At 37.1% G+C, this 23,939-nt stretch overlaps 1 protein-coding gene across 7 annotated transcripts in view; it reads right to left on the bottom strand.

Annotated features, from left to right (window-relative positions):
• The window catches only part of PRKD1 (protein kinase D1), a 355,373-nt gene that overhangs the window by 53,037 nt on the left and 278,397 nt on the right, over nt 1–23,939 (bottom strand). For all 7 annotated transcript variants that reach the window (XM_055361356.2, XM_031002017.3, XM_031002018.3 and 4 more), the window contains 6 exons: nt 8,748–8,958; nt 8,543–8,620; nt 6,342–6,546; nt 4,488–4,611; nt 2,939–3,016; nt 792–1,071 (listed from right to left, as the gene is read on the bottom strand). In XM_055361356.2, coding sequence (XP_055217331.1) covers nt 792–1,071; nt 2,939–3,016; nt 4,488–4,611; nt 6,342–6,546; nt 8,543–8,620; nt 8,748–8,958 — 976 coding nt within the window. The remainder of the gene's footprint in view (nt 1–791; nt 1,072–2,938; nt 3,017–4,487; nt 4,612–6,341; nt 6,547–8,542; nt 8,621–8,747; nt 8,959–23,939) is intronic.

The raw sequence follows: 23,939 nt of genomic DNA, 5'->3' as shown, positions 1-23,939 counted from the left end.
GTATCTCATTCTACTAATGAACAGAGAATTCTTCCTGGGATAAAGTGATCAAGAATTACCAATTACCATCTACTCTGCACGTCAATACCCTGCACAGAATACTAGGTGAGGTGTTTTTAGGGAAACTTATTAATTCAGATTTGCAAATAACAAGACTTGCATTCCATGTCAAGCTGAAGCTGGCTAGATTTCTCCTCCTCCTCCTCCCCCTCCTCCTCATCTTTCTTGCCCAGGCAGGAATGCAGTGGCTTGATCTTGGCTCACTGCAACCTATGCTTCCTGAGCTCAAGCAATTCTCCTGCCTCAGCCTCCAGAGTAGCTGGGACCACAGGCGCATGACGCTATGCCTGGCTAATTTTTGTATTTTTTGTAGAGACAGGGTTTCCGCATGTTGCCCAGGCTGGACTAGAACTCTTGGGCTCAAGTCCTCCACCTACCTTGGCCTCCCAAAGAGCTGGGTTTAGAGGTGTGAGCCACTGAGCCCGGCCAGATTACTTCTTCTTTTATAACCAATAGCTCTAGAGGTCTGTAATTGCCTAATACATAGTGTTTACCTGAATTTGTTAAATTTTAATATAAAATAGCTATAATAAAATAGGATAATTTAACAAACTAAACATCTTAGTATGTGCAGCAGATTTTATTTAGACACCCTACATTCTACAATAAACTAAGTCATCCCCAAGAAGTCTTTCTTCATTCTGTTCTTAGGAAGGGCAGGGCACATGTTTACTAAGCAAGGGGTAGGCACATGATGAGCTTTGGGCTGGTTAGAAAACTGGCAGACTCACTGTGCAAGGTGGTTCCTGTACCCACGGTGGAGCCCTTGGGAATGACGGGCATAAGGGCATGCTGGATGGCTATCTCCCACATCCTGGCCACATCTGCACCAACGCCACTGGTGAGAACACTGTTATTTGGTGATGGGCTGGAAGGATTGACTACATTTTCTCCCACATAATACACTACATTTGCCGTAGTGATTTCGAAACAATGAGGATTGGCCCCATTAGGAATTAAAGCTGAAGTTTTTGCTGGTTCCAGAGACAAAATTTCAGATAAAGGAATTTCCTGTGAAAGAAAAAAAGTACTAAATGCTGTTTATCAAAAGTATGTAAACTTTCAAAGAAAATTCATGCCAAGAACATGTGAAAAATGACATCACAAATAACCACCATTTAAATAAAATACTTTTAAACTATAAAACACAGAATATTGCTAAGCAAAATTTAAAAAGATACCTTTACTATGGGAAACCTTATTTCCTTTTTCTAGAAAATGTGACTTTTTATGCTATGTTCTTGTGGCAAGAATCAGTATGGTTAGGAATAATGATTTTGAATCTTCACCAAAATCCAAGACTTAGAAAATAAGCGATAATTTTTGTAACAGTGAGGTAGAATCACAACACTTTTGAAATGCGTTTAGGTAGACATGGCTATTTTTAAATTTTAACCTATTCTTTAAGGCACTCAATACATGTTAATGTAACAACATAGCCAAGTGAATAGTTTAAGTGAGGACAACTAGAGACTGGTTTTAAAATGGTCTTTTTTTTTTTTTTTTTTTTTTCCAAGAAAGAATCTTGCTCCGTCACCTAGGCTGGAGTGCAGTGGCGTGACCTTGGATCACTGCAACCTCCATCTCCCAGTTTCAAGCAATTCTCCTGCCTCAGCCTCCCGAGTAGCTGGAATTACAGGCGCCTGCCACTACACCTGGCTAATTTTTGTATTTTTAGTAGATACAGGGTTTCAACATGTTGGCCAGCCTCGTCTTGAACTCCTGACCTCATGCTGCCTGCCTCGGCCTCCCAAAGTCCTGGGATTACAAGGGTGAGCCACCGCGCCTGGCCTTTTATTTATTTATTTATTTTTATTTTTGAGACAGAGACTTATTCTGTTGCTCAGGCTGGAGTGCAGTGGTGCAATCCTGGCTCGCTGCAAACTCCGCCTCCTGGATTAAGGTGATTCTCCTGCCTCAGCATCCTTAGTAGCTGAGATTACAGGTGCATCCCATCACGACTGGCTAATTTGTGTATTTTTGTAAAGACAAGGTTTCACCATGTTGGCCAGGCTGGTCTAGAACTCCTGACCTCAAATGATCCACCCGCCTCGGCCTCCCAAAGTGCTGGGATTACAGGCATGAGCCACTGCGCCTGGCCAATAGTCATCATTTTTAAGGCAATTCATACTAAAAAAAAAAAAAAAAGAAATCACTACTGCGTCTTCCAGGAAGTATGCAGGGACTGAAAAATAATAACTTTTAAAACAAAGTTTTAATTTTAAAATTAGTGAGGTTTCCATTTTCTGTGACAGCTGTGTAAAATGCCTGTGGAGAATCAAATCAACTATTCCAGAGTCTGCATTCATTTTGAAGGAGCAAGTATCTATTATTTTCTCTATGAAGTTTTTTTTGGAGTTGTGTTTTCCTGGGTGATATAGTATGCCACATCTGTATTACTTAATGTAGAGGGACAGAATAAAAATTGCTACCATTTTTTTTCTCTAGAGGAAAAGTGCTCTTTGTGAATATTGACAAGCATGGAGAAATCATACAATGTTTCTTCACTCCTAGCAGTGTGCTAGATGCAGTGGATATCAGGAGTTTACTTTGAGCTGATCTGCTGTGACCATTAATTTTCTAGTTAAATCACACTTCTCTGCTAACATATTCAATTAATCTTTGCCTCCCTCCCTCTCCCATCATCCCATGGTACCAGAAACATTCCCCAGAGAAATTTAAAATTCACAGAAGAATCAAGAGGTCCCAACCTGAATCCCAAGAAATTTGTAGACTACAGAGAAGAAAAAAAAATAGTTCCTGGAGGAAGCACAAAAATAGCCACGTTTGTTGGATGTATTTCCTATTTCTTATACTCTACATTCCTATGAAAAAGCAATAAGAGGTATGAAACTACAAAGAAAGAGCCCCCTCTTACCTTGTAGTACCTGCTTCCCGTGTCATTCTGAAAGAGGGTAATACATTTGCTATCCAATCTCCAATAGTGCCGTTTCCGCTGAAACAGAAGTTAGATCCAAGATCTTTTTAAAAAACTTTAAAAATATCCACAATTGATAACATAAATAGATTTCCCCAATAGGGACATGTGATTTGAGGGTGGAAAGTGCATGGGCTTTGGGAAAGGCAGACTCATGCTCAATTTCAGGCTCTAGAGGTTGACTATTTAGCACATGTGTGATAAATATCTGCATTTATGTTACAGGGTCGTGAGTAATAAAGAAGATGAAGTATTAGCACCCAGTAAGAGCCTGGCATTTAGAAAATGCATAGTAAACAGAAAACATCATTTTTAAGCTTATTTCACTGCTTGAAGAGCTAAAGGTGGATGTATAGTCTATAATAAAATAAGGTTTACTAGGAGATGCAATGTTTATTATGCAAGCTCATTATTTTAGGACATAAGAAATCCCATGCTGATGGAGCCAGGTATTCTTGCTTCCATTGGCAATGGGAAAATTCTGAATGTTAGAGTAGAAGTAAAGAATATTTTGTTGGACAATAAGTTTGACTCCAGGGCATCAACTTAAAGTCAGGGGAATGCATCAAACAACCAACTCTACCTTCTCTCCAGCTCACTACAGATCTAACCACTATGATTTGATGAACAGGTCCTTCTTCACTGTAGGTATATCTTTCAGGATTTTAGGGTGTGTGTGTATTTTTATCTTATAAAAGACCCCAAAGCTCTATGATTCCGCTCTTCTCCTCCACAACCAATTTTAGGCCAGTCAAATATATTAAATATATTACACTATGTCTAAAAAGAACTAGGCGGTATTCAACTGAGCCCTATAACATCAGGTAAGTCTTCTCTCTCTAACACAGATGGTTGAAATTATAGATAGATCAATTAGGTTATAGGTGTGTGCTTATCTGTAGTGATCCTACAGGTAAGAGATGAAAAAAGCAATACAGTAACAGCAATCAGCCAATTGTCAACTTAACTTTGAAATGTGAATCAAGTTGTTCTCTCTTACGTACATACACAACCTCATTCATCAACTATTAAGAAAATCTCAGGGTACAGGATTCCAATGTTCCTGAATGGGTCAGTTCTTCAGGGAAAACTTAGTTAAGGACTTAGGAAGTATAAGATAGTTAACACTGTTTTATTCTCTGCCTAGAATGCAGTGTTTCTTATAAAATTCTAAATTGCAGTGGAGCATTCTGAAAGCACATACTGTGGCTTCCACAAGTGCTATAAAATGGCAGGTAGACATCTCAGGTAATCAAGGTCAATGAATTTGTTTGCCTGAAATTGCTTTCCACATTTTTTCCTAACTCCGTTGCTTGCTCAACTATATCTGACACCCAGAGACTGTAATGCACCTTACCTAATCCTGTGTCATGCCTGTGCTGAGGTTTACTCTGAGTAATGCAGAAATCTCACAGTCCTCACAGGACATTAGCAACTCCTCTAATTAAAGCTAGCAAGGCAAGAGAACATTGTTCCCTGTGGATCTTACCAGCGTGTCCTTGCTGGTGTAGTGGACCATCCATCCTTCTTTCATGACTGTGCTGCTTTTCCTCTTCGTGTGTTTGACAGACTGCACTACCCTCATGAGTGGGATATTGTTGCTTGTTGATGGACTTGAAAAGTCAAAATATTGTAGGAAAAAAATGTTTTCAGGTACATTTTATGTATTTTCATGCATAAAACCTTATGTCAGCTAATCCAAGTGAAACTTTACAAAATTCACATCTCATGTTTAGTAAAACGTATTGTCAGGCACCATGGTTCTGAAAGTGGGTTACTCTGAAGAGTGATAGGCATGTTATTTGTACACCTTAAAAAATCCCGGCCGGGTGCAGTGACTCACATCTGTAATCCCAGCACTTTGGGAGGCCGAGGCGGGTGGATCACGAGGTCAGGAGTTCAAGACCAGCCTGGCCAAGATGGTGAAACCCCGTCTCTACTAAAAGTAGAAAAAAAATCCACTGGGCATGTTGGCGGGCACCTGTAATCCCAGCTACTCGGGAGGCTAAGGCAGAGAATTGCTTGAACTCGGGAGGCAGAGGTTGCAGTGAGCCAAGATTGTACCACTGCACTCCAGCCTGGGTGACAGAGCAAGACTCCATCTGAAAAAAAAAAAAATTCCCAAGGCTGGGTAATAAGCACCTCATATTTTGGGTTGAACTGTATGGTGTTCAGTTTTCAGGTAAACCTGAGGTAAAGTACTTCTTAGTCTACTGAGGCCACACTATTCAGACTCACACATGAAAGCTTATTTGCTTATTTATTTCCTATGATAGGTACATTATCAATCATTTAGAGATTACATTATTCAACATGAATTTTTAGTTTCTCTGCATAATGTCATAAAAATTGGAATCTGCTAGTCTCTGTTTCTTCCTCTCTTCATCCCTCCCTCCTTATCCCCCTTCCCACAACATGAATATATATGTAATTCCCACCACTGCCCCCCGGCCCCATGCAAACTCTTTGGTACTAAAGAAGTGTACGTCTTCAAAAGACAGGTCATAAGACAATTATTTCCCACTATTTAAAAAATGTTCATTATGCCATTAAACGGAAAAAAACAATCATTTTATTGCTCTACTCTCATGAACAATTTGTTTGTCAATAAACATGGCATTCGTAAAATGGACACAAAAGTTTCAATAGGCTTTATAATATAAATCAGAGACTAGGAAACATTTTCTTTAAAGGGCCAGGTAATAAATATTTTAGTTTTTGCAAAAGACCTAACTTTACCAATATAGTGCAAAAGCAGCCACAGACAATATGAATGGACAGGCTATGTTCCAATAAAACTTTACTACAAATTGGGCAGCAGTCCAATTTGCCCTGGTGGCCACATTGTGCTGACTCCTGATATAAAAAGTGGGGATCATCCAGTAACCAAAAGCATAATTAAATAACAGATATAAAATTGCACATACTTCTGAAATAATATCAAGAACAGTGAAGTATACACAGACTATGATATTTGTAACAGGGGCCAGCTAATAAAATAGATGATTTCTGCTGAGTTTGATCTTGATTTTTGTTGTTTCTACACAATGAGCTTCAAATTAATATTAACTTAGTAATAAACTTGTGGATGGCAAACATGAGCATCTCTCACATGCAAAAAAAAAAAAAGGTTCAATGAATGAGGTGATGCTAGGAAAGAATGGCAACCACACTTCTCCCAGGGAACTTCAAAGGCTCTCATTTACAGCACGCAGTTCATTCATAAAAAAGTAAACGTGCACTTCACATTTCTACTATAATCTATTAAAATACCAAAGAGGTTTAAAGAGAAAATACTGCCTGGGGTTCCCCTGTTTGCTGAGGCTGGGAGTGCTGCTCTCACCTGATGGTTCTGTTGGCGTCCTCGTGGTCTGGGTCTGGATCTTGCATCTCGCCACTGTCGTTCTGGCACTCTGCCATTGCCATCTCTGCATCTTGGACCATGGCTTCTTCCATATCATCCATGAGCCCACTGTTCCTTTCACTATCATTGTCATCACTCCCTTCTTCCATGACCACATCAGACTCTGCCCCAGGGCTAAGCAAATCTAGAAAATTATTTTCACCCATGAAGATAAGCCTGGAATCTTGGAGCCAGGGCTTAAGAGACAGTCAGGTGATCCTAAAACAAATCAACTGGAAGCCCCAAAGAGGTAGCTCTGTGATGAGTTTATTTTCTTTTTTTTAACTTTTATTTTAAGTTTAGGAGTACACGTGCAGGTTTATTACATAGGTAAATTTGTGTCATGGGGGTTTGTTGTACAGATTATTTCATCACCCAGGTATTAAGCCTGGTACCCATTAGTTATTTTTCCTGATCCTCCCACCCTCCAACCTCGAAGGGCCCCCGTGTGTGTTATTCCCCACTATGTGACCATGTGTTCTCATCATTTAGCTCCCACTTATAAGTGAGAACATGTGGTATTTGCTTTTCTGTTCCTGTGTTAGTTTGCTAAAGATAATAGCCTCCAGATCCTTCCATGATTTTCAATCTCCTTTTTTATTTCAGTTTATATGCATCTGAGTTTATGAGAGGTTGAACATGTAATTTTATAGGTAGATGCTCGTTTTCCGTTTTCCCAAGCCTGAAAACATGAAAAGTCATGAAAAACCTTGGAAGGAAGCCAAGGCTGGGATAGAAGTAAAATGCTAGAAGGCAAAGTGATACCAGGCCCAAGTGACTGGGAAGCTGCTCATATTTTAGAAACACAGCCCTGGTGGGAAAAAAAAGTATGTAAGAGGATGACAGAAATTTTCACATGAAAAAAGATTCAAGCCACTGATTCTTACTATTGGAGTAACTTTGAAAATCATGAATTCCAATATATTAAATTGGTCACACAACTGCAGCTTTTAAATAAGACATTTGATATTTGAAGTAATATTGAACCTGTCATTATACAGTTGATGGTAATGGCAAAAATTAAAATTACTTACTAATGCAAAGTACTCATTTTAAAATGAAAATACAGATTAATGAGAGACTCTAGCCTGCCAAGCTTGGAAAATTCATATTTTACCAGATTTTTCTGAATGTATGAGAAAATAGAATTTCAAAGTAATCAACAACATCAAAAACTGTTCTGTTTCCCCTTAGTTATAGTTATCCAGTACACACTGACATTCCCTGAGCCTGAACAAAGTCAACACCACATGCCACAGAAAGTGGGACGATCGCCAAGCTTTCAATTTTGGCAGCTAATTCATGAATCTCCAAGCCAGAAACAAGTGTGACAATGTTTTCCTGGAGAGCTCTTCCTTCTTCTTCTTTTAGGTACAGTATATATTTCTTCTAGAGAAGAAAGTTCTAGAGCAAAGATAATCATTCTTCAGCTTCTTAGCAACAAAAATACTCAACTGAAAGTATCTGTGATCTTTTATAGCCATTTTCCTTTCCAGAGGAATTGGAAAACTGGTATCAGGCTAAAGCTATAAAGACCACTATCTGCAGAAAAAGCTAACCTGGGATTCTAAGTCAAATATTTTGGTAGTGATCCATTAGAATGCTACCCAAGAAGAAAATGTAAGCTCTTTGCTTAAGATACGGCATTTTTCTTAGCAGTCCTTCAAAGTTAATTTATACAGTTAGAGTTTTCTTGAAGGAATATTGCCAAATACAGAAAATACATCTATTTTATTTTTTGGCTGACAAAGTTTCTTTTATTATTAAAGATGATTGAAATGAGAAGGACAGAGGAAAAGAGACTGAGAACCATAACTTGTAGGCAGCCCAACAACATCCACATTTCTGGGCAAACTAGGATAAGAATATAAGATAATGAAACTGGGAAATAAATTATGGCTACCCAAGTTTTCAATACTAGCTGCTCACCATGTAAAGATCATGAAAGGGTCTTTGACTGTTATCAAAACTCCATGGATGCTTTTCTATTGTAAAGTAGAACAAACACTGGCCATAATTTACTTGGGACTGTGTCTGAAATATCTGAACCAAAACCAAAACCAAAAACCCTGACTAAAATCACACCACCACACTCTCTAATATGGAAGAAGCACAGACATGACAGCTGATCTTTTACCTACCTCCATTAATGGTCACTTCGCCAAGGCAGTTGTTTGGTACTTTTGGTGCACAACGTTTATGGCAGTTGAATCTGCAATCTAATCCCAGTGATTTTCAAACAAAACAAAATGATAATTTGTCAGAAAGAAAAGTGGTAACCAGAAAATACTTATGTCAGATGAATGAGGGTAATCAAAGTTCGACAGGTGACAAAATCATCCTTACCTTTGCACTGCAAGCCCTGCCTGAAAAGCCCCTTCAGAAGCTTCTTGCAGTACTGGCACACTGTGGGCCGGGTGTAGGAGTGGATGACAAATGTGTGCGGCACTTTAACTTTAGACATCAAAATCTTGTCAAGGTGAATTGGTCGTCCAATGTATGACTGAGAATTTGACCTCTTCTCTCGACCAATAAACGACTCTGATGGTGATTTTTGCTACATTTTGGAAAACAATAAAGGAAGCAAGATGTAAGAGGCTATTTGATTTATATATTTATATATTTTAAGATATCAGTTTACTCTTGTATTTAGTACTTTGATGTTTAATAATATGAAATCATACTGTATTTCTGTTAATTAACATAATTTACTTGCTTTCCCCATTTCTATTTGAGTTACCTTGCTTGTATAATCTTAAAAAAAAAAGAGAATTGGAGATCAGAATGTTTAAACATGATTTCTAGGTCTTTCAAATAAGTTTTTGCTTTAAAAAAGTGGTTTTAATACAGAAATATAAAGTTGGAGTCAAATAAACAGTGCAAATATTATATCATTGACGTTTTCTACAGGATTACATTCACATGGTTAGAAAATGCAAGCATTTACGAAAGACAGAAAATGAAAAGTAAATGCCTCCTGTTTGCCCTACATGGTACTTCATCGAAAAAATGCTGTAATCCCAGCACTTTGGGAGGCCAAGGCGGGTGGATCATTTGGGGTCAGGAGTTCAAGACCAGCCTGGCTAACATGGTGAAACCCGTCTCTACTAAAAATACAAAAATTAGCTGGGTGTGGTGGTGCTCGCCTGTAATCCCAGCTACTCGGTGCGCTGAAGCAGGAGAATTGCTTGAACCTGGGAGACAGAGGTTGTGGTGAGCCAATATCATGCCACTGCACTACAGCCTGGGTAACAAGAGTGAAACTCCATCTCAAAAAATAAATAAATAAATAAATAAATAAAAGAAAAAGAAAAAGAAAGAAAGAAATAAAAAAATGCCTTACAGTTCCTTTGGATTACCTAAAGAAAAAAATAAATATGATTTTACATTTTTCCTCAGCCATACAATAAAAGATTTGTATTATTGGAAACAGAACGAATATACTTTAAGAGGAATATAAAAGTGGATGTTTTGGATATAATTTTATCTCTGTGTACTCTTGCCCATCATTTTGGAATTATTTAATCAGCCCAGTATATAGATTTTTAAAAATTAAATTAACTAAAATTAACCGTGTTTTCTACGTTTTTGGATAATTTCACAGTACCTTTGATATCCTGGGATATATTTGAGAATCGTCAGAATAAATGTATTTTAGAATCATCAGAATAAGATAAACCGAATTACTTTTGAACCGTTGTTATAATTATGTATCTCATTTATATATCTTAGTTATTAAGTTCCTACTCTAGAGCAATAACTGTATTAGGTGCCTTAAAAGACAGGCCTTATTATCTACAGTTGAGGCATCTAAGCTCATAAAGTTTAAATACATACCCCTGGGTCAAATGCTAGTAAATAGTGCAGCCAAAATGTGAACCTACATTTGTTTGCCTCCAGAGCCCTTGTTTTATCACCATACTCAGTTAATTTCTAATTTTAAATGATTACTGATAAGACAGCAATAAATCACATTTACAAAAAATTTCTACCCCTTTCAATCCCTATCTGCACCAAAAGGTTAAATACTATTACCAAAAGTGAAAACTATTATTTCCAGATTCACTAGCTACAGTAAAAAGAAACTTAAAATGAAGTTCTACACAGGAATATTAGGCCTACAGTTACATTCACAATTACAATTCCATAAAGAAAAACTGTAAAGCATAATTATTCTGGAAAGGTTCAACTCTTGCAGATAAGTCTAGGGAGATTATAAAAATATCCAAAGGTTTGCCAAACCAGAATCATGAATATATTGAATAAATACCTTCAATGGAATTAAAGAATAATTAAATCCACAGGGTAAACTCCCTGTTCCAGTGTCCTCTAGTAACTGTAGCCAATGGGCCTGTTTTAAGCATAGACTAAAATGAAAATATTTTTCCATAGTTGAAAAGTTTTAACACTCAGAATAAAAGATAACCTGATGTCACACTTTGTTAGCAGATTTAACATGTTCTCAGATTTGGAAAATCCTATGAAAAGCTGGACAAATCACTGTTCAGTTACATTCCTTAATTTAAGATACCTAATTGTAGGCTGTGCTAACAGAGCCAGTTTGACATTTACTATACCATGGTGCAAATTCATTAGAAAAGCAAGAGGGAATCTAGTAAACTGAATATTTTCTTTTCATCCAACATAAACACTGCCATAAACTACAAGAACTAGAATTATTTTTGAGAGGTCATTTCATTTATTACCTTCAAGGCAAGATTATGTAAGAAATTTAAAAATATTCCAAGTTTAGGAAAAAGAAATTAGCTGTCACTCTGTAGCCCAGAGACTATACCACACACATTTTCAGGCAATAATGAGACTTACACAGCCAGCCACATGTGTCCTTGGCACAGAATATGTAATTTATAGTGTCAACTATGTAATTTATAGTGTCAGAAATTAAGATTTTAATAGCATTAATAAAGAGTGCCCTCATACCATTCATGCCATTTTAAATTTCAAAATCAGATAGCAATCCAACCAGACTTATCACTACCTTTTCTTACAGTCTGAAATATAAGTCATTATTTTCAATATGGCCCATATTTCTAAATGAAAAAGTAAAGCTTTACAATCTTGACACAGGGTGCATGCATAGTAACTTATTTTGTAGAAATTGATTTACTGCTGGAAGGAGACTGTTTGAGTTGTTTAATTGTACTAGATAACAAACACCTTGGGAAAGCGAGAGTGGAGAAGCTGACTGAAGTTCTGTTTTCAGTATTCAATTCTATGTTTCTGGGAGTGTATACACACACATTTGCATGTGTTTTCCCTAACATGAGGCAAATCTGAAGTGTGAAAACAAAAAAGTAAGACTGGGTCATTATCTGATGATTCCCTAAGCGCTTATAGGGTTTTTATCCTTCCTTCAATCAAAAATGTAAAACAAGGACTTTGTTGATACATAACAGATTAAAAAAACCAACTGGCTATGAAATAAGGCCATGACCCTGTAATATATATTGATCTATATTTATCAATATTTACCTAAATGTTTAAGAACCACCCTTTCTGTAATCCTGCCATCATCCCTTTAAAAATATTTCTCTTTTTTTTTTTTTTTGAGATGGAGTTTCGCTCTTGTTGCCCAGGCTGCAGTGCAGTGGGGCATTCTCGGCTCACTGCAGCCTCTGCCTCCCAGGTTCAAATGATTCTCCTGCCTCAGCCTCCCAAGTAGCTGGGATTATAGGCATGTGCCACCACGCCCGGCTAATTTTGTATTTTTAGTAGAGACAGGGTTTCTCCATGTTCGTCAGGCTGGTCTCGAACTCCTGACCTCAGGTGATCCACCTGCCTCAAGCCTCCCAAAGTGCTGGGATTACAGGCATGAGCCACTGCGCCTGGCCGGCAAAAGTATTTCTAATGATGTGATCACAAACTAAGACTTAAAGATTTTCAGAATCAATGACATATTTCATCATTAATAATTAATAATCAGTTGTTATTTTAAGCAAAAATATAAAATTCCAATTATTATGTGAAGTTTTATGTGAAGGCATGTACAACATAAAGCATAATTACAGTATGTTTTTGTTTGATATATCAAGCTACAGAGCAGGCAAAAATTCAGAAATTAATAGTTTTAAAGGAAATGATACTTTAAAAAAACTCATTGATCTTTGCATTTTAAGATAATTTCAAGGGGAAACTAGATAGCAGTTCGAATCATAATGCTGACAGAAATAATTAGAAATGTTCGCATGAAATGCATTATTATACAAAGTAAAGAGATTTCATTATATATCAAGTTTATATGTTATAACAACTTTGTATGTTTATTATACATAAATAAAACTCAAATTCTTCATTAACTTACTACATTTTCTTGGCTTACTTGTATATTTAATTACAATGTGCACAGTACTTTAGAGTTTTAAATAACACCTTTCTTTAAAGCTAACTATAATAAAGTGAAAATTCTTCCTTACCGTCAACACTATTGAAGGTTTTACTGGGTTTATTAGGTTAACTAAATGGTGTTTAAATTAATTTTCACTCTTAAGTCTCTATTCCAATTTGGCCCCATGTATTTGGTGAACCTGAAAAATCTGCAGAATGATTTTTTTTTTTAATGAGAAGAGGATGGAAAGTTGAAATGCTTTGGAAAGTCTGTTTTGTTCTGCTTCATTAATATGTTCAGAGAAAAAAATGGCTCAAAACTTAAAGAGCACATTTAAAATTTCGTTTTTTATAACTATGGGCAACACATATAAGAGAGTGCATTTTTTAAAATTTTATATTTTTATATTAGCCATATGTTCTATGAATTGGAGGAGTTTGGATCAACTTACAGGTGTGGAACTTTTGTAAGAATTGACATCACTGTAAAATACGGTATTGAGATACATGCATATAAATGATCTGATTTGGCAAATTATATATAATGACAAACATAAAGGTATTTTTTGTGTTAGAAGTGTAAGAGTTAACACATCATGCATGGGAGATAATATGAGAACGTAATGATGAAAGTTGTATTCTGAAGCCAGGAATAGAAGTTAAATAAAATAAAAATTATGAAGATCAATTTTTTTAAGTTTGTGGTTTCACAAAGCATCTTTAACATTCTTACACCAAGTGTTTCATTTGAAATTACTGCCAAAGCTGGAACTCTGTGCACTGAACACCTACTCAGAGAGACAATGTATCCTGCTCTTCTAGAGACTGAATTTGTTTTTTAACCTAGTGTGCTAAATTAATGACTCAGCAAGTTTGCAACCTTCCCAGGAAATGATTGCTTAGATTACACTGTGGAAACTCCAACTGCCAGCATGTCTTTAAACATTTAATAGGACTGAAATAATTTCCCAACAAGGTATATTCCGCTTAGCAGCTCAGAATGAACTCTCTTCATTAGTTAAGCTAGAAAACACAGAAGAAAAGTTGCCTTTACCTGTGGTTTGTTTATTGTCACTTGCGTAAAAAATCAAACATAAAATTCTCTGAGATAAAAGTCACTTGACAATAAAAAATGGCTCAGATGAAAATGTGTGCATTATTAAAATATTTCTGTGTGTTAACTAAAATTCATTTCACAGCAATTCACTGTGTCTGGATTTGGGGAGACAAACTCCCTTTGAGTTAAAGAGAAATAGAAAGAGAATACTTTAGCATACACGCGAACATCTCTTTATGGATTTGTCTGAATCATTTGATAATAAGCTCCTATGGAAGAACAAAGTCCGTGACAAACAGTAAGCAGTTTCACCTGAGATAAGTGTATGTTTTCAAGAAGTAAATGCACAGAATTAGTGGATGAGACGTTTCAATAGAAATATTTAATATACAGACTGTAATAAAAGATTTTTACAATTTAAAGTTACATAAACTGTTATCACTGACATACTTGCTTTACAGGATTTCAGTTTTAAGAGGGGACACCTGGTTAAGGAATATTTTCCACTGCAAATGCTCTGTACTTGTCTGCCTGCTCCTTGCCCCTACTTCAACATGAAAATCTGTGCAGAACTCCTCTGCTACCAAACTCAAACACTGACATACTTGCTTTACAGGATTTCAGTTTTAAGAGGGGACACCTGGTTAAGGAATATTTTCCACTGCAAATGCTCTGTACTTGTCTGCCTGCTCCTTGCCCCTACTTCAACATGAAAATCTGTGCAGAACTCTTCTGCTACCAAACTCAAACACTTAATAGGCTGTTCATATTAATGGGTGGCCCTCAGCATCAAGGATGCAATGAGGAATGGTTGAGACTATATTAATTTGGAGAGGACAGCATCACTGTAAAAGGGATAGCTACAGCTCAATTAGTTCTAACAGCTGCCATGTGAACCCATTGTTGATGGATCTTTTAGTTTTTCAAAAGAAGCAGGGAATCTAGGTGTGTGATAAAATAACTTGATCTAGATGTCAGCAACTGAAAAAAAATTTTAAAAACTTTGTGCCAGTCAATTTATCTGGGGACTAAATCTAGTTGAAATGGAGACCTTTGAGGTTATAAAAAGTGTTTTCTATCATTTTCTAGTTCAGCCGAAGACCTTTATATATGCCAAACTATTTTCATAGCACTTTACATGGATTTCATTTATTTATACCTCATGTATAAACTATACATTTTATACAATTATTTTCATAGCACTTTACACAGATATCATTTATTTATACCTCATGTATAAATAAACTATACATTTCATACAACTATTTATACATTTTATACAACTATTTTCATAGCACTTTACATGGATTTCATTTATTTATACCTCCATGTTACACCTAAAGAAACTGAGTTACTGAGAGATTAAATCATTTTCCCAAGATCACACAACTTGTAAGTAGCAGAACTATGAATTCAGGTAGTTTTGCTCCAGATAACAATGATTTCTTTCTCCTTAGATCCTCCCCAGCTTTCACATTCCTTGATTTTATGCTAATATAGAAAACAGTAAGTATTTTCTTCCTCTCAGTTAGTCAATAAGGACAATGTAAGAGCGAATAAGACAATAAGAATAATAAAATAGTAGTGTGTTTTATGTGCCAAAAATGATATGCAGGATATGAACCCCTTAACCTTGACCTACAGAAGAGATTTCTAACCAGCTTGTCTGTGCTTAGATGATAGGACCTGAGTCATGCATGTTTTCCAGAACACAATAACTAGTGGAATAAACAGCTGCCATCGCATAAACTCACTCAGTTGGCTGCCTACTTTCCTATTCAGGTGTTATTATGCTTAAAAGATAGTAGCATAACTATGCAAAAATAGATGCAAGCAAATGTTAATCTTTTATTTCAGAAGTTTCGAGATCTAGCATTTTGGACTATCATTCAAAGAACAGTGCAGAGTAACAGCTTAAGACAGTTCTCTCCTATTGCCATCGAGATGGATCTATCTAATTTAGCAAGTGTTTCCTGGGGCAAATTTTACCTGAAAGCTCAATTCAGATGCTTCAGGACATATAAATATGAGGAAATAATTCTCTGTGCCCAATTAGTTTATTAGCCAGTAGAATCCTAGACACAGCATAACTGTTATTATTGTTGACCTTTATATTTACTCTTTCCCTTTCTTCATAGATGGTTTCCTCCCTATTCTTCAGATTTCAGTTCCCATGCCCCCTTCTCTGAGAGGCCTCCTCACCACCTAACTTATTGCTTACCCCCACTCCATACTCTATTACTCTCTCACATCATCCTGTCTCCTCCAAAGTCATTAAAGCAGCATGCAACTGTATTATTTACCTCTTATTTGTTTATTGGATTTTTACTGTCTCCCTTCAACAGAATATAGGTTCCAGGAGGGCAGCATCTTTATTATTTTGTTCATCATTGTAACACCAATTTCTGGAATACTGTGTCACAAAGAATAATTGCTAATATATACATATATGAAAGTTCAAAGGAAAGATAAACCATATTCATGGTGGAGGCGAGGGGTAATTCAGAAAGGGGGTTTCCTGAAGAAAAGACATTTGCATGGACGCCAAGGTGAGTCTTGCCATACCATGGCTATGTTGTGCATTATTAGTAATTAAAATTTTGTTTGGGTGTGGGGTGGGGAGGAAGGAGGGATGGTTAATGGGTGCAAAAAAATAGCACAGTGAATAAGACCAAGTATTTGCTATCACAGCAGGGTGACTACAGTTAAAAATAATTTAACTGTGTATTTTTAAATAACTAGAAGAGTATAATTGGATTGGCTGTAACACAAAGGATAAATCCTTGAAGTGAATGGATACCCCATTTACCCTGATTATTAAATACTGCATGCCTGTATGAAAATTTCTCATGTAACCCAAAAATATATGTACCTACTATGTACTCACAAAAATTAGATAGATAGATAGATAGATAGATAGATAGATAGATAGATAGATAGATAAATAGATAGATAGATAGATAGATAGATTAGATAGATAGATAAATTTTTTTCAGGACAATTCAGTCCTATCAATCTGCAAACTGTACAGAGATTTCTTTTTTATATTTCGAAACTGTCTGTCTCACTTAGGGACGATGACCTAACCTGCTGTTAGGAAAACACAGTGGTGAATGCTCAGTCCGAGGCTACTTTCTGAAGCAAAAAACAAACAAACAAAAAACGAAAAAAAAAAAAACCACCCCACACAGTCATCTGCAACAACACTACATGAATATATGACCTCTCACACAGGAGTGGGGATTTTCCAGCACAGAGCTCTTTGACAACAGAAAAATATGAAAACCCTTGAGAAATGGAGTTCATATAGGAACGCACATGTTTCCAGGCTCTATAATTCAGGCAGTAGAGAGTAGGGTGTTTGCTGAGTTTCAGGTTGTTTGGTGGTATTTGGATTCTCTATCCCTTGAGCTAACTGTCAAATATCCTAAATATATAGCATAAATAAAAGCTAATCAACACCTTTTCACAACAGTGAAACAGTGGCTACAGGGCAAGCAAAAAAAAATATGTGCCCACTGCTTAGTGGTGACAGATACTGTGTTATACCACGGAGAATCCATTTCTTAAATGTTTACAGCAATTTGTGAAAGCTTTCAAAGTAATAACATATATAATCTCTTATTAAAATACAAGGTGATCTAGATTTGCTGAGAGCTAAAGTAATCGTGGAAGTTACATTAACTTTTATATTGCCTCACTATTTTCAAGTAAACCAAAATGAAGGGTAAAGGAACCGTGATATTTTCTTAAGTGATCTACCCATTGCAGGGAAAGCACCAGAACTGTTCAAAAATTGTTGCAAATTACATGTACATTTCCACTGAAGAAGAAAATAACTGCATGTCAACAACTTCTACTTTGGGGCTTTAAGTGTCAGAAAGTGAAATGGAGGGTAAACACATTATGTGGGAAAACCAAGGACAGTAATTTTAGAGGTAAATATTCCCATAGTATTTGACCTTGCCTGAATAGACAAGGACCTGGCCTGGGTTTATGGTCTCACTGGAAAGCTGAATGAAATAGTCTGAAAAGAGACTGCGACATTGATTACTACTGCCTTGGAGACACCAAGCAGCTGGGAAAGTATGCCATAAACACAGTCCTAGGCCACAAAGGCGAGAGCCTCTCCCTTCAAAAATGGCCCATAAGGATAATTTTATAGTGTTGCAGGAAATAAGGGGCCGGAGAGACCAAATAGGGGTGCAGGAGAGTTAATTTAAGGTGTACACTGGCTTAGCGCACATGTGTCCTGAAAGGCTGAGCACCAGACAAAGAAAACAGATGCTTTTTAAGCAGTTTATGGTGGGAACTAAGTGTTGCAGGAATCAGGCTTACGGAAGCCAGAACAAAAGCAGTTAATCATTAGGTAACATTTGTGAGATTCAGCTTACATCTTGGGAAAACCATGTCCTATAAATTATGCTCATCTATTTTGTGACCTTGCAGCTGCACAGCAAGAAGAAAAACAGAAACTTAGAGACCTTACAAAATATGTGGGAAAGAGATAAGGTTAATTAATGTCTTACAGTTTCTACAGAAAGGCAGTTAACATTCTTTTTTAACTTTTACTTCAAGCGGGTTCACCAATGCCTTACAGCTAAACTTTTATTATTTTTTCTATTTCACAAGGACAATCAATTCTTTAACTTTTCTACTTCAATCCCCCCTTTGGTGCTCTGTATAAATGATGTTTAATAAAGAGCACCACAATTTTTTTTTTTTTTTTGAGTGGGTACACATTTTTTTTGAGGCAAGGCCTGGTACTTGGTTAAGGCCATGATTTGGGTAGTAGTATGCTTTGTTACCATTGCCTCTACAGTTGACTGGATACTTTTGATTAATAGAGGCAGGAGGCAAGGGAGAATTAGACATCTTTTAACTATAAAGCTTTTTATTAGAGTCTTGAAATTATTGAAAGATGACAACCATTCACTAAAAAGTGAATCTGGGGACTATTTTTTCCAGGTTTGAACTGGGACATGAGCAAGTTTAGCCATTTTCCCTGGGCCTGCCTTATAAATGCTGTGTTTACCATGTGCTGGCCTCACAAAGTCTTTTATAAAACTGGCTGACGCTTTTGTTTTTTTGAGACAGAGTCTTGCTCTGTTGCCCAGGCTAGAGTGCAGTGGTGCGATCTCGGCTCACTGCCAGCTCTGCCTCCTGGGTTCATGCCATTCCCCTGCCTCAGCCTCCAGAGTAGCTGGGACTACCGGCACTCACCACCATGCCCAGCTAATTTTTTGTATTTTTTAGTAGAGACGGGGTTTCACCATGTTAGCCAGGATGGTCTCGATTTCCTGACCTTGTGATCTGCCCGCCTTGGCCTCCCAAAGTGCTGGGATTACAGGCGTGAGCCACCATGCCTGGCCTGGCTGGGGCTTTTATCTGCACCCTGAAGCACCTTTGAGATTTTTTTAATATTGATTGCTTTTATTTTTGCCATTTTTTAAACTTCGCAGGGGTATCTTTTGGTATCTCTGCAGCTGCTGTAGTTGGGCTGCCTTATTTGGTTCCCAGTGGGGGTCCTTTTGTTCCTTGAGAGTTATTTGTATGACTCTGGCATGGCCAGACTTGAGATGGCCTGCCTGATTTTTTTAGCCATTTATTTTAATTTCTTGCAGTTTTGATTGTTTTTTCACACGTGATACTGGGGGCGTGTATTTATTTGAGCTTTACTTTTTAGAGGCAGGTAGCCTTGGTAAAGGGGGATAAATTGGATTGTAAGGAGGAGGGGTCTTTATTCCCTCCAGTGGTTCTTGCAAAACCGGTTTTTCCTGTGGCTTTCCTTTTGTCTCTGTGTTTGCTGGTGAAGTTTTTATTTGTGGTTTGGTTTGTGTTACAAGTTTTTGATTTTTATTTTTAATTTTGTGTTTACTGGTGAAGTTTTTACTTTGTGTTTGTAGTTGCTAGTGTAGTTGATTTTTTTTTGGCTCGAGCTGCGAGAGTTTGTAATAAGCTGTTAAACAGGGCTGTATTTAGCTATGAGTTAATAAAAGGAAATTTGGTTTGAATGTCTTGACTGTTTTTTGACTTTGGTTATTACCTTAAATACATAGCTAATTGTTTTTTGTTTTTATTTACAGCGCCTTTGGCTGGCCCTTCAACATTAAAAGAGGGTTATTTTAATTCATACAGGGTTTTCAGCATTTGAGGGGTTAACTTGACTTTTTGATTTCCCATAAAGCCTTTTTAAAAGTTTTTTAATATATATTCCAATGGAGTGGGTTTTGACGATTTTCCTCCCATTTCCTCCCAGTAACGACACAGCACATTCACTTTTCCTTTCTTTTTAGACCAATCAGACCTGGTTGGCCTTACAATTTGCTTAGAGCATACAGCCTCTACTAAGAGACCTGTAGCCTTCTGTACGTCACTCCTCACGTTGCTTCCTTCTGGAACCGTCTTTATCACACACACTCATACACTTCCCTGCTTCCAGCTCCCTTTCCTGGTTGGGGTAGCGAGCCACTCTCGCCACTTCCAGTTTCCTAGTTGGGGTGGTGAGCCACTCTCGCCACCTCCAGTTTTCTTTTCCTAGCTGACTTAGCGAGCCACTCTCGTGTCCTGTCTCTGTTGGGGTGTGAGTTTCATTCAAATCAATGAGCCACTCTTGTTGTCTCCAGCCCCTCTGGGTCGGATTAGTTGTCACTCCCCTGGAGGTGATCAGGCTTCCCTTCTGTCCTTAGGGACGTGTCCTGCCTCAGGGCCCAAACCTTACCACAATTCAGATGTCTGCGCAGTGCTCCTGATGCCACTCAGGAATCCCCTTTACTGGTTCTATTGCACTGTCTGGAAGGGCACCGGGACATGGGAGGGCCTATCCCCTGCAGGGCTGAAGCTCTCCCATTGGCGCCAAGGTTCCCAGGTCTCCTCTGTCCCGGGGCCTCAGTCCCACAGGCAAAGGAGACAGAAATCTGCCATCTCCAGTCCCGGGTTTCGGCACCAGAAATGTTGCAGCAAATTAAGGGACCAGAGAGACTGAACAGGGATGCAGGAGAGTTTATTTAAGGTGTACACTGGCTTAGGGGACATGTGTCCTGAAAGACTGAGCACTAGACAAAGAAAGAAGTTGCCTTTTAAGCAGTTTTTGGCAGGAACTACGTGATGCAGGAATCAGGCTTACAGAAGCAAGAACTAAAGCAGTTAATCATTAGGTAACATTCTTGAGATTCAGCTTACATCTTGGGAAAAACATGTCCTGTAACTTATGCTTATCTATTTTGTGACCTTGCAGCTGCACAGCAAGAAGAAAAACAGAAACTTAGAGACCTTACAATATATGTGGGAAACAGATAAGGTGTCTTACAGTTTCTACAGAAAAGCAGTTAATATTCTTTTCTAACTTTTACTTCAAGGGGTTCACCAACGCCTATTACAGCTAAACTTTTTATTATTTTTTCTATTGTATAAGGACAATCAATTCTTTAATTTTTCTACTTCAATAGTACATTATAGAATCCGAGCCCATAACACTCAATGTCAAACATGTAGCACTGTGTGTGTCTGTGTGTACACGCTCATGTGCTTCTGAAACAACGTGGTAAGACCAAAGACTAGATTTTAATGCAACTTAATTACAAAAGAGAAAGAGACAAAAGATAAGAGACTTTTTTCCTCTATCTATCCCACACCCCTAAAAGAGCTTTGGGTTTTAAAAATACAGAAAAGCACTCACTCAATGAAATTATATCATTCAAGTGATATTTTCAGTGCATGGCTACACAAAAATAGATACCACTAAAAACTGGGCTATTTAGAGAAAGAGGCATATTTGTTCATAACTCCCTGACATTGTCTCATCTTACATTTCACTATATTTATTATTAAAATGGCAACATCGTCCCTCTTTTTGAGAAGGCAAGAAGGAATTCATCTGATTAGATTAAATCAAGTATCAGAATACCATGTCTAAGGGGTTGAGTAAAATAATGTATCTAAATATTTGAAAAGACACAAATATTTTAGAGGCTGAATTTTCTCTAGTTTCTAGAAGTCTAATTTATAGTACCAATTCCAATCTTCTACTCTCCTCTCCTCATTATTATTTCTTCTATAGAAATCTTTCTTTTTTTTTTTCCTGGGTAGCCACATTCATGAGGACATATAAACTGTTGAAGTGAACATAAGTAACCTTTTCTTCATATTTTTTATTTATTATTTTATTTATGTATTTATTTTTGAGACCGAGTTTTGTTCTTGTTGTGCAGTCTAGAGTGCAATGGCTGTGATCTCTGCTCACTGCAACCTCCACCTCTCAGGTTCAAGCGATACTCCTACCTCAGCCTTCCAACTAGCTGGGATTACAGGCATGCACCACCATGCCCAGCAATTTTTTGTGTTTTTAGGAGAGATGGGGTTTCACCACGTTGGCCAGGCTGGTCTCGAACTCCTGACCTCAGGTGATCCACCCGCCTTGGCCTCCCAAAGTGTTGGGATTATAGGCGTGAACCACCATGCCTGGCCCTTTTTTTCATATTACTCAGGTAGCAGTTCAGAAGTTATGAGCAGTCAGTAATTAAGGGAGCAGAAACTTAAATCTATCCCAGCCTAGAGTATTAGATGGACGCAGATGCCCACAAGTAAATGCCTGTAATTCCTAACAGTGGAAGGCTCTGTTTTGTGTCTTGTCAGGAGTGCTGTGGAGGTCACGGTACCTTGCCTGAGAGTTGCACGGGATCTTCAGAGCTGTTACTAAAAATCCAATTGTTTTTAAGACCTATATATTAGTAAGTGTGAGGCAATTGGTATATGATGCCACCCCCTACCAGCAGGGTTCATGAAGAACTCTCCAGTAGTATTCACATTTACAATAACATATCTGCAAGGTTTTGTTCAGAGCATGAATTAAGAATGGACATATATGATAAGCCAGACTTGTGGAATGAAATCAGATAACAGTAACTCAAAGCAGGCCTCACAATCTTATTAATTTTACTGAAGGACACTTTCCCCAGAAACTCACTACTGCACATAGTCTCAGGAAGCAGGGAAGTTCTGGTTAAAACATTTTTGGACATCTTTCCTCACTGAAAGTACACACTGCCCAGGTTTGAATTTGAAAAACTAGTTTGTAGAATCATCAAAGGAAAACTTGCAATTTCTGGCAAATGTACTACATGGGTGTCATGGTGCATATTTAAATGGAAAAATGACTTTTTATTTCAGAGAAATCACCAGGATTCCTGAATTCTAGAACACAAGAGTTAAGTCTCTACTTCTAAACAGACTTTTGCTGAATTGAAAAATATCCTGGCAAATGTTCATCTGGGCAGTAAGTATCATCATAGTTAAGAAATAGCTTTTTGTCCATTATTTGCTTATTTGAAAAGAAACTACTTTGACTATTATAAAATGTATCAGGATCATATCTAATTAGAGATAGAAAATACAATGCTGGTATTCTCTTGTTTTCATTTTTTAAATAAATGAAAACAGTAACTAAATGAATCATTTCTGAGGGGAGATTTTCTATGAACGTATGCAGCCTAGAGCTCATTTTAGTACAATCCGTGTCTTCATTACATGTGAGTCAGTAAACCTGTATGAAAATAATAGCAGTTTATGGCCAATTGTTATTTAGATAATATGCAACCTCACATAAAAAGTTAAACTGAATATTGTCCAAATTTCATAAAATTAAAGGATATAAAATGGTCAAATGCAGAGAAAGCTTTTAGAATGAGTGATTTATTTCCTAATGATTTCTGTAAGGTGGCCTGAATGTTAAGAATAACCAAAAAGATTAGGCTAGAAGCATTTAATTCCAAGAAAAAATAAGTTCTCTGTAGAGCCTCTTAACTTCAAAGCTAAATTAGTAGGTACCTCCTTAAAGTCACTTAAAAACATTTAAGATAACTTTAGTAAAGTTATTTAATTTTTTTAAAAAAATCCATAATGTAAAAAATGCTGTGTCATCAATTATATCCTATGGTCACACAGGTCATCCAATATCTTAAATTCTGCTTCATTTTCTACCTTGACTTCAGTTCTTTTACCTCAAGAAAAGATCATTCTCCTCAATTGCTTGACAAAAATATTATCTTTAATCTGGCCATGTTGATTTATTTTCAACATGTCTCTATATGGTTAAGTCTCTATACAGTAAGAGAATGAATGAAAATATGTCTTCTCCG

The sequence above is a fragment of the Gorilla gorilla genome, chromosome 15 (assembly GCF_029281585.2).
Source record: "Gorilla gorilla gorilla isolate KB3781 chromosome 15, NHGRI_mGorGor1-v2.1_pri, whole genome shotgun sequence".
NCBI classification, from domain to species: domain Eukaryota; kingdom Metazoa; phylum Chordata; class Mammalia; order Primates; family Hominidae; genus Gorilla; species Gorilla gorilla.
Note: the sequence above shows the minus strand (reverse complement) of the source record. Positions and strands in the feature narration are given on the sequence as shown.